This window comes from Hyphopichia burtonii, assembly GCF_001661395.1.
Source record: "Hyphopichia burtonii NRRL Y-1933 unplaced genomic scaffold HYPBUscaffold_6, whole genome shotgun sequence".
NCBI lineage: Eukaryota > Fungi > Ascomycota > Pichiomycetes > Serinales > Debaryomycetaceae > Hyphopichia > Hyphopichia burtonii.
The window spans coordinates 399669-416912 of NW_017963733.1; the positions used below are offsets into that span (position 1 = coordinate 399669).

The 17244-nt window shown below is 33.0% G+C and overlaps 9 protein-coding genes across 9 annotated transcripts; 7 read left to right on the top strand and 2 right to left on the bottom strand.

Moving 5' to 3' along the window:
* Positions 1-697: 697 nt before the first annotated feature.
* Positions 698-2533, bottom strand: WOR1 (transcription factor WOR1; the record flags this gene model as incomplete). The annotated part of the gene is made up of 1 exon (XM_020223646.1): positions 698-2533. The coding sequence occupies one exon, from the start codon at positions 2531-2533 to the stop codon at positions 698-700; it is 1836 nt and encodes a 611-aa protein (XP_020075058.1).
* A 1751-nt stretch (positions 2534-4284) lies between these two features.
* Positions 4285-4924, top strand: HYPBUDRAFT_153554 (uncharacterized protein). Its single transcript, XM_020221608.1, has one exon. It carries the CDS (start codon positions 4470-4472, stop codon positions 4638-4640), a length of 171 nt encoding a protein of 56 aa, XP_020075059.1. The 5' UTR covers positions 4285-4469; the 3' UTR covers positions 4641-4924.
* Positions 4925-5353: 429 nt separating this feature from the next.
* On the top strand, positions 5354-7108 carry HYPBUDRAFT_7319 (uncharacterized protein; the record flags this gene model as incomplete). The annotated part of the gene is made up of 1 exon (XM_020223647.1): positions 5354-7108. One exon carries the CDS (start codon positions 5354-5356, stop codon positions 7106-7108), a length of 1755 nt encoding a protein of 584 aa, XP_020075060.1.
* A 782-nt stretch (positions 7109-7890) lies between these two features.
* On the top strand, positions 7891-8868 carry HYPBUDRAFT_142072 (transcription factor TFIIE subunit; the record flags this gene model as incomplete). Its single annotated transcript, XM_020219808.1, has 1 exon — positions 7891-8868. The coding sequence occupies one exon, from the start codon at positions 7891-7893 to the stop codon at positions 8722-8724; it is 834 nt and encodes a 277-aa protein (XP_020075061.1). The 3' UTR covers positions 8725-8868.
* Positions 8869-8927: 59 nt separating this feature from the next.
* NTF2 (Ran GTPase-binding protein) lies at positions 8928-9466 on the top strand. Its single transcript, XM_020219370.1, has 2 exons — positions 8928-8998; positions 9052-9466. Exons 1-2 carry the CDS (start codon positions 8992-8994, stop codon positions 9417-9419), a joined length of 375 nt encoding a protein of 124 aa, XP_020075062.1. The 5' UTR covers positions 8928-8991; the 3' UTR covers positions 9420-9466.
* Positions 9467-9711: 245 nt separating this feature from the next.
* On the top strand, positions 9712-11913 carry HYPBUDRAFT_7321 (uncharacterized protein; the record flags this gene model as incomplete). Its single annotated transcript, XM_020223648.1, has 1 exon — positions 9712-11913. The coding sequence occupies one exon, from the start codon at positions 9712-9714 to the stop codon at positions 11911-11913; it is 2202 nt and encodes a 733-aa protein (XP_020075063.1).
* Positions 11623-12452, bottom strand: HYPBUDRAFT_153557 (U2-type spliceosomal complex subunit; the record flags this gene model as incomplete). The annotated part of the gene is made up of 1 exon (XM_020221609.1): positions 11623-12452. A coding segment is annotated over exon 1 (353 nt), but the record flags the coding sequence as incomplete, so codon positions are not given.
* Positions 12453-12772: 320 nt separating this feature from the next.
* On the top strand, positions 12773-14401 carry MNN23 (Mnn23p; the record flags this gene model as incomplete). Its single annotated transcript, XM_020223649.1, has 1 exon — positions 12773-14401. One exon carries the CDS (start codon positions 12773-12775, stop codon positions 14399-14401), a length of 1629 nt encoding a protein of 542 aa, XP_020075065.1.
* Positions 14402-15328: 927 nt separating this feature from the next.
* On the top strand, positions 15329-15915 carry HYPBUDRAFT_7324 (uncharacterized protein; the record flags this gene model as incomplete). The annotated part of the gene is made up of 2 exons (XM_020223650.1): positions 15329-15437; positions 15779-15915. 2 exons carry the CDS (start codon positions 15329-15331, stop codon positions 15913-15915), a joined length of 246 nt encoding a protein of 81 aa, XP_020075066.1.
* Between the last annotated feature and the right edge of the window lie 1329 nt (positions 15916-17244).

Genomic DNA, 17244 nt, shown 5'->3' on the forward strand with positions numbered 1-17244 from the left:
TTCGTTTTTTCTGTTTTTTTTTTATCTCTGTTTTTCCATGTCAAAAGGCGGCGTATTGCAGGCTAAGTTTAATGCATAGAAAAGAGCTTGAAGCAGAGCCCATCCCAGAACCATGGCAATATGGCGGCATCTTACAGCGGAATCGCCGTAGTCTATTCTTCAGTTGCTGATTCAGATTCAAAAACTGGCAGCGAGATTAGGCAAGTTCCGAGGGCCACAAGAAAAAACACTAAAAAAAAAGCTGATCCATTCGGGGACTTCTGCAGTGGACCGAGGAGTCACGTGATAGTGCACAAACGGAATGCACGAAAAAGATACAAAAAGCCGGCCAACAAGCAAACAAAGAAAACAAAAACAAATAATACATGAAAAATAATTATTAGAAAAAAAAAAAAAAAATTTTTAAAAAAAAAAAGACATTGTATGAAAAAAAATAAGATGTAAAATAAGATAAAATTAGATAAGTTGATATTGCATGTAGTTTTACTGCATGCATTGGCGGCTAAACCGCTTTAGAAAATTCGAGGTGCGCAAAGGGAATACAAACGTTTGAATGGCCTGATCGAATTGCAGAAATCCACAATAGAGTTGAAAAAAAAAATTGAAAAAAAGGCTGCTCTCTACTGTATATTAAAAGAGGTACACAGAGTTAAACACCAAAGGTTTGCTCCAAGTTGTATATATTAAGAAGAGAAAATTAATTTGTGCTGGTGAAATTTGAAGTGTAGGAGCTATTATTTGAATCTTCGTTGGTTAAAGTTGTAGAAGTAGGAAGTTGAGTATTGAACGCTAAGTTTGAGTGATCTTCTTGGGCAGGCCCAGAAGTAACCACCGAATAGTTTGTAGAATTTGTATTAACAAGGTCACCACCAGTGGTTGAACCAGGAGCAGTTGTAAACCAACCGCCATTATTATTACTAATACTTCTCATTAGTTTTTTATTAGTATTATTATTTGGAGGAGCAGAGCTAAAGCTATTTGAATTTGTTCCGTGCATCATATTTGAACCGATTGAGCTTATTGACCCACCATTGGAATTACCACTAATTGAAAATTGATCACTTGATCCTGTCAGTATTGATCCAAAATGATTTGGTGGTTGCTGGGGTAAAAATTGTTGGAAATGTTGTGGTGGGAATGGAGCAAATTGTTGTGGTGGGAGAGCGGTATTTTTAGATGATGGTCCTGGTGGGATTATGTGAGCTGGTACTTGTGATTGTGCTTGTACTTGTGGTGATTGCTGCTGTTGTGGTGGTGGTGGTGGTTGTTGCTGGGGGACTATTGGTTGTTGAATTGGAGATTGATTATTTGATTGAGGAAAAGATGAAGAATCATTAATTGGAGGATTGGAAATATAGTTTGGTTGAAATTGTTGAGGGGGTAACACATAAGGATTATTAAATAAATTTGGTTGTTGTTGTGCTTGATGTTGCGGTTGTTGGAATTGAGATTGCTGATTAAATGGATTCACAAAGGATAATTCTGAATTTATTTCATCTTCTTTCCTTATGTACGTAGGAGGTGGTGCAGTTGTGTAACGGGGGGAAGGTCCATTTGACTGTATTGAGGCGGTTGGAGGAGCCAGGGCGGGAGCTGGAGCTGGAGCCGGGATATATTCTGAAGGATGATAGTGATTATTTTGTAGAGGCAAAGGTAACATATGAATATTTTGGTTTATTTGAGGATGAGGTGGCGGGAGACCATGGGCATGAGGAGGTGGAGGACCATGAGGATGAGTAGGGGGAGGACCATGAGGATGAGGATGGGGAGGACCATGGGTATGAGGAGGTGGTAAAGAAGGATGTTGTAGTAAAGACATATTTTGTAATTGATAATTAGTATCTAAGAAATAATAAGCTTCATCTTCTATTGAAATTTTACCACCCAAAGAAGAATCTTTTAAAGCTTCCCATAAAGTATTTGAAATTTGTAAATTTTTTAAATCAGTTTCACTTGGTCTTTGTAATTTACCATTTAAAACATCATCAGCATTATAATAACTTATTAAATGAATTGTTTGATTTTCTAATTTTTTCTCTATATGGACATTTTTGCTAGAAGTACTTAAACTTAAAGTTTTCTTTATTAAACCTTGATCTTTGAATACGTATGAAGTTACTAAGGACCCTACCAAATTTTTATCATCATTTAAATGTTGTTGATGATCATTAATTAAATGATGAGCAGAGGGAATCATATTTGAATCATCATTATTATTTATCTTTCTTTTTTTCTTCTTTTTATCATCTTTTTCATTTAAACTATGTTTATCCAATTCTCTATAAACCAAAAATCTCCCCAAAATTCTTGAAGGACTCCAAGCAATTCCATCAGTCCAACGTTTAATTCCTGAATGTTCTTCAATAAATACAAACACATTACCTGACTTAATTAAAGCAGGACGTTCTCTTTCATGAGGTCTTCTTGATATTAATTCTAATTGCTTATCAACGATTGCTTGAATAATCAATAAAGCATCTTTAGTTGATCCAACGTATCCATAATATGACGGCGATAATTTAGCAGAAGACATGATTATGGATAATTAGAATTAACAAACTTAAAGAGAAAAGAAAAAGGTTAATTATTTCAAATAAAATTTAGGAATGTTGTTCTTTAAAAACAAAAAAGACAAATAAAAATGAATGCAAATTGATAAGATTTAGGGTTAGCTAACAAAACAAAAAAAAAAAAAGAAAAAGAAAAAGAAAATAGAAAGAATTAGACGGTTGAAAAGTATAAAACGAAAAAATAGATTTCAGTTCTAATTTAAATAGACCACAACTTGTTGCTGATTGGAAAAAAGAATTAGCATGTCAATTTTTGAAGTAGTTTAGGTTTTTGGGTTTGGTTAAGTTTTGGTTTCAGTTTTGGTATTAGTTAAAGCACTAAAAAAACTAAAAAAAAAAAATTAACTGTACTAAAAANCCTTTATATTATTTTAAATTAAGTCTTTTTTAGGTTTTCTCTGGTTGTTCTAGCATTTTTTTTTTTAATTATTTTTTTATTATTTTATTATTTTTTTTTTTTTTTTTTTTTTTTTTTTTTTTTTTTTTTTTTTTTTTTTTTTTTTTTTGTTTATTTCATTTATTTTAAATTCTTTTTATTCATATTTTTCAATAAGAAATGTATTGTTGTTGTATTTAAAATTATCTCTGTTTTTTATCATACGTGCAGATAACAATACGAGACGTGTGGTCGCTGCACGCTGCAGAGCACTGCAATGTTGGCAACCGCTGCCCAAACCAACCGGGGGTGTGTCCGGGGGTAACGATCCAGTTTTAGCTACTAGTGAGTGTGGGACGGAAGTTTGCCCCAGGCTGTTTTTTTTTTTTTTTTTTGGTTTTCTTTTCGTTTTTCATACCCACCGTACGTTCCTGAGCTTCGATGGTGTATTTTTCATGCTGCTAGCATGTTGAAATTACAGTTTGATAGTCAATTAAAAAGAGTTTCGTCTAATAAACGTTGATACTTTGGATTTGGTGCTGTGAAGCCACCTGCCCCACTTTCCTTACAAGTTTCCATGAATATCCTAGTACAAGTAAGGTCACAAACAACCGAATAAACAACCAAATTGTTTTACATTTTGGGCTCCCTGGGTTTCTTTTTTGCCTTATTTTTTTTTTTTTTTTCTCTTTGCCTTTTGCTTTCTTGTTGATGTCGGTATTGGTTTCACTTTTTGGCATCACCCTTGATATCGCCTCTAAGCTTTCCTTTGGGTTCGGTTTCACTTGGGATACGTTATCGTTTCGCCATTGTCACATACGTTTGATACATTTACCAATAATTTCGTTTGGGACAATTAGTGATAAGACCCTGCTTACATTTCAGCTTAAACAGTCTCGATTAAATTAAGATTCAAATTTAAAATTTTAAAAAAATCAAAACTAACTAGAACGAAAATCTCATCAATGAAACTTTGTCAAATAATTTTCCCTTGTAAATGTAGGTCAACTATTTCAAAAGCTTATTTGTACATACAACTGCAGATCAGCCATTACTCCCCTAACAATACAATAGAAGCTCTGCTGTGCGCCGAACCTGTGCGCCACTGCACTGCTCAAATGCACTGCGCACTATGTACACTCTATACTGACTGCGGTTTTCCGCGCGCACTACTCAGTTTTTTTTGCTTTGTTTTGTTGCGCGAGTCGTTTTTTTTGTCTTGCTTTGTTTGGCTTTGTCTCTACAGACACGGGTCCTTTACTTTACAAATCGAGTGACTAGCGTTTCTTTCTGGCATCAAGATTCCGTTTCGGAACAAGTTCCTCTTTTTGAGTCCAGATTTTCCCTCTGTCTGCTTTAACCAGGTACGCTTAAACGAGAAGTGGTCGCCTTTTTTTGTTTGTTTGTTTTAGCTGTTTTCTGTTTCAACTACCTACTTGAGCTTTGGGTTTGATTTGGGGGTTGAGTGACTCGGGGAACTGATTCAAGGGAATTGACTTGGTTCGGGGAATTAATTTAAGAAAATGCACCTAATTCGGGGAATTGATTCAAAGGAAATTTGGCCTAGTTCGGGGAATTCGTTCATGGGAATTCGTTCATGGGAATTCGTTCAAGGAAACTGGTTCAAGGGAATTTGGTCAAGGAACTTTGGCCTGATTCGGGGAATTTTGTCGAAAGGAATTGCTTTGACTTGAAGAAATTAGCTTAATTCGTGATCCTGTTGAATTCGTAACCCGTTAATTAGCGATATTATTTTTGCTTTAGACGATATTATCAACGTATTAGGTATTAAATTTTATTTGGGGTTCTTCAGATCTATAACCTGCAAAATGGTGGGAAGCCGGGTTTTACAGTTTGCACTCAGCGGATTTCCCTTTTGGGTAAAGTGCAGGTTGTGCTCTTATCTACTCTACTTTTTTTTTGCAGATTGGCTATTCTGGGGTTCTCTGCTTAATAATTTTCAAGCTTTAATCAGAACTACATCAAAGTCATTGAGAGTTGATAGCATCTGAGATGTAGTGTTATGGTCTTTGAACCTTGTAGGTAAATAAGTGATAATCAAGTAGGCAAAATGGTTATTTCTCAATTTGGTCACACTACCCCTATTCCACTGCCAAAAATAGAGTTGCTCTAGTAAATTTCAAATATCATAGCCAATTACAAGAAGCTGGTGATGTAGAATATCAACTATCGGGTGATATACAATTCTTATTTTGAACTAGAGTGTATCATTAAATTATAAAGGGTCTTCCACAAATTTAAATTAATCCTTTTTTTTTTAAAGTTTTATAAGGCGGAATTTTTGGGGCCTGCTCATTCTCGATCCCCGATTCTTTATCCCTATTTAGTTAGCGATTTTATTTAATTCCCGATTCTTTAACTCAAATTATTCTTTATTCTTTGATTAATGACTGGTGAAATTGATTTCCGTAGTCATTTACCTCCATATAGATCGTTATTAACACCAAATGCCAAATATGATTATAAGACCCATTCATTAATACCAATAAATCAAAATGAATTAACTAAATTAATAAATTCAAATAAGAATAAAAATGATAAGAATAAAAATGATAATAATAAGAAGATTAAAATGAAATATAAATCATTGCTTTCTGATGTTAGTAGAAGAACATTATCAATAAGAATTAATAACGTTAATAATATCCAAAATCAATTGAAAAATTTAACAAATTATTATCAAAATCGAAAGATTCAATTTAGATTTTTACCAATTGAAATATTGGAATTAATATTTTATTATATTAATGATTTTGAATCTTATAAAATGTGCTTGTTTGTTAATAAACAATTTTATCAATTATCCAAAAGTTTCTTCTATTCAGAAATTTCTTTTAGTTCAACTTATAGATTTAGTCAATTCATAAGTTATCTTCGATTGAATAAAGATATTGGATTAATGGTTAAAAAAATTGACTTATCAGGTATAAAGCCGTGCAATTATTTGTTAAATGAAGATGATGATGAAATATCAACGTTGGAAGAATCGGAATCAAATGGTAAAATATTAGCCGGGTGGAGAGATTGGAAATTTTTGAAAAATCCCTTATATACAATTAATTCCTTGAGTAAAATTCAATCAAATGGTGAAATATCATCATCATCCAAAACTTATAAATCTTTACATTCCTATTCATCCAATAAAATTAATCATCGATTAACAAATTTTTTAAAATCAAAGAGAAGGAAGAAGAACAATTCAATTAATTCGAATTTAAAAGTTAAACCATCAAATTATTTAATTGATTTATCAAATAGTTCAAATTTATCCAGTTACAGACCTTCAATTCACCCTAAAATTAATAAATTTTTATATAATTATCAAACTTCCAAAGATTTACCAATTGGTTATATTTTACATTTAATTAATCTATGTCCAAATATAACTAAATTAAATTTAGGTAATCTATCATTATCAATTGATTATGAAATTAATAAATCAATGATTTTCAAATATCAAAATTTTGATATTATTAATAATTATCCAAAAAATTTATTAAATCAAATTAATAATATAATGTATGATAATAATGAATTATTAACAAGAAAAGAGGTTGATTCTTCTTGTAATTCATCAATTTTTTCAATTAATTCATTTTCTAAACCAATTAGAAAATATAATAGTTTATTACCTCCAATCAACTCAAATGAGTTATCTTCTTACTTGAAAAAAGGTGATGGTAAAATTTATTTAAGTGATTTAAATTTGAAATCAATTAATAATAATTACTTATCAATCATAAATGAAGATGAATTATTGAATCATATTATAAAGAATTATTCAAATAATTTAACTTACTTAAACTTATCTTCAATTCTTTGGTTAAATAAAAAACTTATTAAAAATTTTGTTCAAAATTTTTTACTGGATCATTTAAATTCTTTAATTGAAGAATTTAAAGATGACGATGATGATGATGATGATGATTTAAATTCGGATCCAATTGATTTAATCATGGATTTTACTGATTCTGGAATGTATAAGAATCTTAGGTGGGCTAAATTAATTGATTTAAATGTAAAATCAGATCGAAGATTAATTTATAAAATTATAAACGATCAATTATTAGAATCTTTTGAAGAAACTATCCAAAATGATCGTTTGAGAAGAGGTAGAATCGGTCAAAATTATCTTTCTTGAAGTCTTTTTTTCTAAATCTATGGAGTTAGCTTGTTTTATTCTACAGTGTATATTAATATATATAAATGTACCAGACATCAGGTCATCACCACTTCATGGATCAGCCTGACCTACTTTGTAGCGGCGACCTAGTAGCGATGGTTTTAAAGCTGGGATTAAAGTAATCTGGAACTCCACATATACCATCCACATCTATAGCCCATGATTGTTAACGCTACTTTAACGACGTGAAGGATATCTGAAGTTCGTTAGAGAAGAAGAAAAGAAGTAATTAAACCAAATTTGAAAAAATTTCTCTTTAAATAAACGATGTATGTGCGGGTAACCACTACTAGACATCCGTACATCTCGACCTATATCTCTTGATGTATCTTCATATTTCTACTATCTTTCTATTAAATCTCTGTCATATATCTCTAAATCCGTTGTGTCTATTATATCGATATATTGCTATTATAATTCTACCCATACAATACATTTTCTCATACAATACATTTTCTCATACCTATCCTTATCTACAAGCATTCCATGTACTCATAACGCTAATTAGTATCTGGCAGAAACTCAATAGCTTAACTTTATACTTAATCCATGTGCAAGGTTACAACAATCAGCTATGCTTCTCGTTAAGCCTTGCCTGTCGGCTTCCAGGGTCTTTGTCCAGATTCACTTGATTGGTGTAAGGGTGTGTTTCTGTTGTACGGGTGTAAGCTTTTGTACGGGCTTGATATTTTTGATCAGCAGAGCTTTAAATCTTTCAACTACTTCTTCTTCAGCTAACCATGTCGGATTTGTCAGCTCAATTATCAGCATTCAAAAATAAAATCAGAAGCGGGCCTTCTGTGGTGACTAAAAGATCAGTGACTGCTCCTGCGAAAGTAACTAAACCGGTTTCTCCAAGTAAAGAAGATAGTAAAAAAAGATTCAATAATGATTCTGTAAGTGAAGTTTTCAAAAGACAAAAATCAAATGCGTCTAGTGATATGTCAGGATCACACTTATCTACTCAACTTCATTTAGCAGTTGAATATATTAAACAGCATGATTTCCCAATATCGGTAAATAAATTACAAAATTATTTATCGTTTAATATTGAAGAAACTCTATTGCCTTTACTAAAAGAAATTGACCGGATAAAATATGATGCTAATGAAAATACTTTGGAATACGTTAGTTTACATAATATTAGAAATGCTGATGATTTACTTAATTTCTTAAGGTCTCAACCAACTTTTAAAGGTACTTCGGTTAAAGAATTAAGAGATGGTTGGGCTGGTTGCTTACAAGCAATTAATGATTTAGAACTGGAAAATAAAATCTTAGTTTTAAGAAATAAAAAGGAAAATGCTCCTAGATTAGTTTGGGCTAATTTAGGTGGTGAATTGGGTCTTATAGATGATGAATTCGTGGATATGTGGTCGAACGTTAAATTACCTGATCCTGATAATTTATACCAATCGTTATTAGATCAAGGTTTAAAACCAACCGGGGCTGATCCTCAATTAATTAAAAAGAAACCTCAACAACAAGAAAAGAAACAGAAAAAGGCTAGAAGAGGTAAAGTTACAAATACCCATATGAAAGGTATATTAAAAGACTATTCTCAATTAGTTTAATATATAGACTCTCGTTATACCCTTTGTATTCGTCCCGTGGCGTGCTCAGAATTACACTCTTCTTAGTGTGGGTGCATGGGTGTTTGGTGGCGGCTCTACTATGGCACGCTGCGTAAATATGATACCGTTCTCTCGAGGCAAAATCAAAAAAAAAAAAAAAAAAAAAAATTCAAAAAAAAAAAAAAAAAAAAAAAAAAAATCATAAAAAAAAAAATCAAATCGAAAACTTCATCTAAACTTCATCTTAACATCATCATAACTTCAACCATGTCTGGTATGTGTTAAATCACTCATCTTCATTGTATGCGCTGTGTACTAACCGTTTAGTCGACTTCAATACCGTTGCTACCGAATTCTGTAACTTCTACTATCAACAATTCGATTCTGATAGATCTCAATTGGGTAACTTGTACAGAGATCAATCCATGTTGACTTTTGAAACTTCTCAATTACAAGGGGCTAAAGATATCGTTGAAAAATTGGTCTCTTTACCTTTTGCTAAAGTTGCCCACAGAATCTCTACTTTGGATGGACAACCTGCTTCTCCAAACGGTGACATTTTAGTAATGGTTACTGGTGAATTATTAATTGATGATGAACAAAATGCCCAACGTTATTCTCAAGTCTTCCATTTAATCCCTGATGGAAACTCTTACTATGTCTTTAATGATATCTTTAGATTAAACTACTCTTAGTTTTTTTTTCTCTATTTCTTCTTTGCACTTGTCTTATTCTTTTCTAGTCATAAATATATATCATTGTATTATTCATTAGAATTGTATTTATTGCCATTATACTTATGATAACGGTATTTATTATTGTATTTATCGTACTATTCTGGCTTACATATTTCCCTTATCTTATAAAGCTTCAAATTTGCAGTATGTAAATGCGATTTTACTAGAAAAAACAAACAAAATCATTATCGTTTAACCACTCGATTCTTTCTTTCTTCTAGCTAATTGCTTTCTTGATCTCTTAAGTATAATGCTGCTGCCTCCATCCGTTCCAACTGTCCCGAAAAGACCTAAAAAACTGACTGACTCAACCCCTACAAATCTAAAAACTGAGTCTTCAGATAACTTAAATGCCAGCTCATCCAATCCAGATGAGCCAGTGATTCCTAAGAGACCTTCTAAAACAAAAAAGTCAGAGTCTTTCTCCGCTCAGCCAATAGCATCTTCTCCCGTTGCAGAGCCTTCTGCCGAAGAGCCAATTGCTGATTCTTCGTCCTCCCAATTGGACTCTAAAAAGGATTCGGATCAATCAGATCAAGGCTCAACTCCTCCAATTCCTAATCGTCCTGCTAAAGATAAAAATAATAATTCAAATGATGAACCTGAATCGGTATTGAACTCTCAACAAGAAGATTCTAATAGCGATTCTGAATTAGAAGGTGATATAACCCCTGGTAATTCAAATACAAAAATCACCTTCAAAGACGAAGTTGATGAAGACGATTATAATGCTAACAATACCGATACTTCAAGTTTCAATGATGACGTTGAAACAGTTCTGCAAGATAGGGATACCGAGGGTGGGTCTTACATTGAATCTCAACCCGATGTTCATGATGGTGTTGCACCTACTGTAGACTCTAATAATTCAAATGAATCCACCAATATTGAACCAAAAGCCATTGATCAACTGGAAAAAAGTGTTGACCACGGATCACAAAGTATTGATGAAGCTAGTAAAGACGTCAATAGTGAAGGACCAGATATCGAGCAATCCAATAAAGAAATCCCGGATATTGAGCAATCCATCGAAAAGGTTACTCATGAACAAACTACTGATGAAAAACTTACATTAAACGATAATGATGATATTTCTGACAAAATCGAATCATCTAAGCCATCTGAAACAAAAGATTTGACTAAGCCAGATACACCAGTAATTCCTTCAAGACCCAAAAAATCTTCAACCGAAGAATCAATCGAAACTCCTCAAATGCCATCTTCAAGACCTTCTAAATCCAAGGTCAATTCTCAAGAGCCTGAACCTGAAAATACAACCACACCTGCCATTTCTAGTCGCCCAAGGCCTAAAGCAAAGTCTTCTTCTGAACTGACCCCTGTTGAATCAAAAAGTGTTGATAAAAGTGAATCACCAGTAGTCCCAGGGAGACCAGAAAAACCATCTGAAGATTCTTTAAGTAGAGCAAGTCCTCAACTTAGTGATGCTAAACCAAAGGCTCCACCTCCAAAACCAAAAAAATTATCATCCAAAATTGCAGCATTTCAACAAATGTTCAATCAAGAGAAGAAGGAAGACTTGGACTCTGAAAAGGAAGATTCTAATGTTAGCAAACCATCTCCCGTTACTAGAGGGAAACTTTCATCAGATAAAATGAAATTTGCAGAAAGCTTAAAAGGTATGATGGGTAAAGGTGTTGCGTTACCTGGTATGACTAACCCGAATATCCCTACGAAGTCCGAAGAAAGTTTAGTAGAAGATTTCAAAAAAGATGAGGAAGTTTCTACCTCGACTGACTCAGAGATCAAGCCCATCAGTAATAGACCAAGTAGGGCCAAAGGTCCAAGAGGAAAACGCTTACCTAATTCATTGAAGAAGCCACTCAACGTTGAGGTTGAACCTAGATTCAAGTTGATTGTGGAAGATCTTTGGGACCTCAAATTTGAACCAAAGGTGGATACAGTTGAATCTACAGAAGATCTAGCGAAGTCTTCTGAAGAAGAAACTACTTTTAAAGATACAGACTCTACTAGAGAAGATTTGGTTTCCCAAGATCCAGTTCTGATCTCCAAAGAACCAATTTCTGATTCTAAAGAAAGTTTAACTTCGATTCCAGGTTTAAAAAGTAATAGTGAGTCCGTTTCCCATGAAGATAACGAAGAAGGTGAAGACTCCACCGTAAAACCAGATACGCCTACAGATTTGGGAATAGATGAGAAAGTAGAAAAGGCAGGCAATGAAGAATCAGTAAAACCTGATGAAGATGAATTGGAATCACTGGATGATGCCAAAATTGATGAAGTGCCAGAAAACAACGAAGACAGAACTACAGAAGCCGCTTCTAAAGAAACCGCTGACCCTATTCAAGGAGAAAAGGGGGTCGACCTGCTCAAAACCGTTGTCGATGAATACTTAGCAGATGAAGGCTTGACCCAAACACCGGGAAGCGAAGACGAAATGTCAGATAAGATTACTCAGGGTGCTTCCAATTGATCTCAAAAAATCTAATCAAGACCTCGTTTATTTTAGGGCTTATACATCTATATAAATAAGTAAATTGTTCAATCATCATGCGTATAACTTGCTAAAAGGGATTCTCGTAGCTCCTTAACTTTTGTTTCAATTATGTCCTCATCCTCGCTCTCATCTTCAAGCGAGTCTCTAAGCTCCATACATTTAATATCTATCTCCCTCTTACGGTTGTGTTCCTCGATTTCTGCTCGGGCTACACTCTTATTGGACTCTCTGGCTTTCAGTTCCTGCTTTCTTTGCTCATGTTCCCTTTCCAATTCTCTTCTTCGATGATGACCCATACCGGTCACTGCCTCTCCATCCTTACTCCCTGCAAGATTCTTCTGAACATGACCCGAGGTTCCGCTCCCTCTAGCTGTCTGTAGACCTATTCCGTTGTACGACATTCTTATCTGGTCTCAACTGGTAAATGTATTAAAGGGCCTCGTTTTTTGCGATTATGATTTTAAGCTTCGTTTTTATACGATCTTCTCCGTTCTGGTATTTTTGTAATGTTTTTTTTTTTTTCTTTGTTTTTGTTAGTTTTTCACTGAAATTCTTTGTCTATTTTCAGAAGCTTTTTGGCCGTTGCCTCACCACAATCCAATAAATAACTGAAAGGCCGTTAGATCAAGAGTTGTTAGTTCTTATTAGAAAGAAAAAGAGACTTTTTCTTGAACTGGTTATTTATAAAGTAAAGTTTTTCAGGGGTATCAAGATGTTTCATGTACGGAGGCTTTCGAAAAGTTATTCGAGGCTAGTCCTTTCGATACTATTGATTGGGACTATATTATACTCTGTTAGTCGTATATCCAAGCATCAAAGCTACTTGAGCCTGTCTATGTCCAAATTCACAAGTCCTCAAGATAATGAATGGGAACAACAACTGAAGATTCCACCTCAGGTTGGAAATTCAGGTGTCGGTGATGCCCATCTTCGTCCGGTTAATCTGTTTTGGAGTAACGTTTTCAAGATATTTGAAGATAATGTTGTTAGTTTGACAAAATCCGATTTATCTTCAGCTTTTCAATATATTGAAAAGTCAAAGCAAAAGGGTGGTAGTAATACAAAAGAAAATCTTCTTTCAAAAGCTTATATCTCAGATGAACTTTTGAACGAAATTAAAAGCAAACATAAAAAGGTTTTCGATATGCTTCCCGAAGGACTAAGTTCAGCCACTTATAAAGAAGGTACTACAGGGGTTGTTTTAATTGGTGGATCCAAATTCTCTTGGTTATCATATCTTTCATTATTGGCTCTTAGAAGATCCGGTTCAAAGCTTCCAGTAGAAATTATCATGCCTACTTTTAAAGATTACCAAAAAGAATTGGATTTCTGTACTAAAACATTACCAGCTTTGGATGCTTCTTGTGTAGTTGTTCCTGATATTTTGGGTCCTTCTGTTATGTTAAATTGGCAATCTAAGTTTGCCAATTACCAATTTAAATCTTTGGCTCTTGTCACTTGTTCTTTCCAAAATGTTCTTATGTTGGATTCCGATAATATTTTGATTGATAATCCGGATGAAATTTTTCAAAGTAAACTTTATCAAGATTATGGTATGATCACTTGGCCTGATTATTGGGAACGTACCATTTCTCCTTCTTTTTATGACATTGCTGGAGTTAAAGTTAATGAAAAGAAACGAGTCAGATATAATCGTTTCCCTCTTAATGTCCCTTTAACCGAAGATCCTAACTTAAATGATGAGGAAGTTGAATCAGTTCCTTATCATGATTTAGATGGTGCAGTCCCTAACTTATCAACTGAATCAGGTCAATTGGTGGTTAACAAAGCAACTCATGGTAAAACTTTGTTATTGTCTTTATACTACAATATTTACGGTCCTAATCTTTTCTATAAGTTTTTCTCCTTGGGTGAAATGGGTGAAGGTGATAAAGATACCTTCCCAGCAGCTGCTATTGTAGCAAAACAAAAATATTACCATGTTAAATCTTATATTCAAACCTTTGGTTATATTAACTCTGGTGGTAATTTCCAAGGTGTATCAATGGGTCAAAAGAATCCTTTGAAAGATTTTGAACTTTTCGAAGAAAAAGTTGTAACCCCTGGCTATAATAACGATAAAAAACCTTTGAATGATCAAATTGAGGATTTAAAGAAACTCCTGTCAGAAACATTTCATAATAGAAATGAAGTTCCTCTTTTTGCAATTCATTGTAATTATCCTAAACTTGATCCAAAAGAATTCATGAATCGTGAAGATCTTTATGATCCGGAAAATGATAGATTAAAGTATAAACTTTTCAATGGCTTGACATACCAAAAGGCTCCTACTGCTATAGATGGCCAAGGTGAAGTCAATTTCGAGTTGGAACAATGGAGTGCTATCCATAAAACTGTCTGTGATGACAAGATTGAGTTTGTTCATTTTAAAGATGTCGACCATTCCAAAATGTGTGAATTTATCAAAAATCAAGTTAAATGGTTATCTCTGAAGGATAATTAAACTTAATTTCTATTATACCCTATTTATTTCTAGTTTGTTTTATTGTCCTTTTAAGTCTTTTCTTTCAAACTGTGAAAGTTCTGTCATCTCTGGTTATATTATAGTCTTTTATTCAAGAAGTTGTCTAAAAACAAATAAGTATTAATTATATAATAAGTAAATTATACAATACTCTCTGTAGCTTCGTTTTTCGAGCTTTTTACCGGATACTGCAACTTTCATCATGTGCTTCAAGTCAATTGTTTTGTAGTTTCGTTCGCTTGCCCTGAGCTAATCAAGTCCATCGGTGTATCTATTGATTTCGTTTTAATTAACGATTCCGCTACACTAATCGATCTATGAAGCTTCCTTTTGGTCTCTCCCTATCACTTCTCCCAATATTGTAGTCACAGGTACATTGCCATTATTATCATTTTTGAAGGTTTTCTCAAAATTTTCAGATTCTTGTAGAAAAATTTGCAAAACTTGAGCACATTAACAGAATAAGGAGAACCAAACAAATTACCTATTAAGAATAAACTTGCCGAATTACTTCAAGTCTTTTTCTAAACTACCTTGATGAATAGAGTTTCTGAATCCTCATTCAGAATAGTGAAGTATTTTGCGGCTTTTTGGATCCACCATTTTACTTCACCAACTGAGTATTTTGCAGCCATCATTCTCAAGCATTTCTTTGCAAGCCTTTTTTTTTGACCCTTGACCGATAGATATAGATTTTCGTTTAGAGTGCTATCTGATTACATGTTCATTATTGTGAACATAGAAAGAATCATATTAAAAAAGGCCGTTGAGCCAATGGAAAAATTATGCTGGTCAATAGTGTTAAAGCCCTTGAATTTAAGTTCATATTTTAGTAAAATACCCACCAAACCATAAGTAGCTACTGATAAGACTGAAGTCAAATTTGATCAACGGGATAATATCATCATGTATGATTTGGAGTACGCTCAATATCCACCACCAAGAGCTCATTTGGCTTTATTTGAAACGGGATTAAATGGATTAAATGAAACCAAATCTGTAAATATTTTCAAAGGTAAAAATAACCAAGATCGATTCAAGGTAAAGAATTATTAAAAATCGCTACCAGTATTCTAATTTGGCACTGGTATACTAGAAACCATTTTAATGATTGAGTTTATGAATAAACTGGGTAAACAACCTTGACTGGGTTTAACTAGAACAATTACCTTTATGGTGACTAGAAACGTTTAACTTGAAGCATTAGAAACTTTCATTAGATAATTTCTTACTTGTCTTGGAAATTCTGATCTTTCTGAAATTCACAAGCTGAAAACACCTTTGAATGGATTTCAATATATGAAAAAAGTATTGATTGAAAAAGATCTGCAAGTGGAGACGGATCTACTCATGCAGATATTGCTCTAATCGCTTGTTCCATCGAAGTTGATACTTTTGGTCCAGGAATAACTATAACTGATCATAATTATGGTTTTATATTAACATTAGCTATAAGTGGTATAGGTGTATTTGGTGCATTATTAGCTGGTTGATCAGCAAATAGTAAATATTCATTATTAGGATCTATACGTCCTACTGCTCAATTAATTAGTTATGAATTAGTATTAACAACAATAGTATTATTATATATATTATTAGCTGGATCTATGAATTTATCAAGATATGTTGAATTACAAGAATCAATATGTATACCTTTATTACCATTATCAATAATATGATTTATAGGATGTGTTGCTAAATGTGCTAGACCTCCTTTTGATAATGTTGAAGCTGAATCTGAATTAGTATCAGGACATATGACTGAATATTCATCTTCTATATTTGTATTATTCTTCTTATCTGAATAACAAATGCCGAAATTTCAAATTTTTTTTGCAGATGGCATAATAAACTTTGTTAACGCCCAAGCCGTAAAGACTCAGTATCATAACATCCATAAACAATTACCATGAGGATTTTATATTAATGATTATTCTCTTTTCTCTGATCACTCAGTTAAAGAAAATCATTTCAGAGGCAGCTTTTTTCTTCAAGCTTGCTTTGGCTGCCATCACTCCACTTTGATTTAACTTTAATTTGCTTTCTGCTAAGTAGTTCAACAGCCAATTTATACTTAGCTGTCTGTATTTACTACAAAATTATTTGTACCTTTTCCTTACATTACAATCATTACTATATATATTTGAGTATATTTTTGAAATTTAATTGTTGTCTAAATGTATGTAAACTTATTCTGAATAATTCTTCTAATTATTGAAAAATAAGTTGTTCAGGATTCGTCGAGGACATGATAACATAACCTACTGTCCTACTATCTTTAATTGATTCTATAAGCAATTGACACTTACGGGTACAAGACTCGTACTCTATTAATTAAGTTGAGTCAAGGCAATTAAAAGAAATATTGAAAATAGCAACCCATCTTTAATCGTTTTCAGAAGAGCAATAGAATAGAACATCGTAAACCCGAAATCTTCATAAATGTAAAAAAACCAATACCAAAAAAAGGGGTACAAATGTGCTTAAAATGATTTCTTGATAGTGTGCTGCAACACAGAACTAATTCTGGAATAATCAGATTTAATCATATTAAATTCTCCATAAACTCAGACGAAATAAAAATGAAATCGATGCAATACCTCCAAAGAAGCCTAGAAAAAAAGCTTTTTTAGTATTTATCCCACACTCTGTATATGTCTTGTATAAAATTAATTACTCCTTTCCGCTTTCTAAATTGTTTGGTAATGATTAGGATATGTACACTAAATATTATATACCTGGGTTTCTTACTTGCCCAAGTTTATAAAAACCTAAATCTATTCTTCTCATAATTTAAATCAACCGATAGAATATGTACTCTC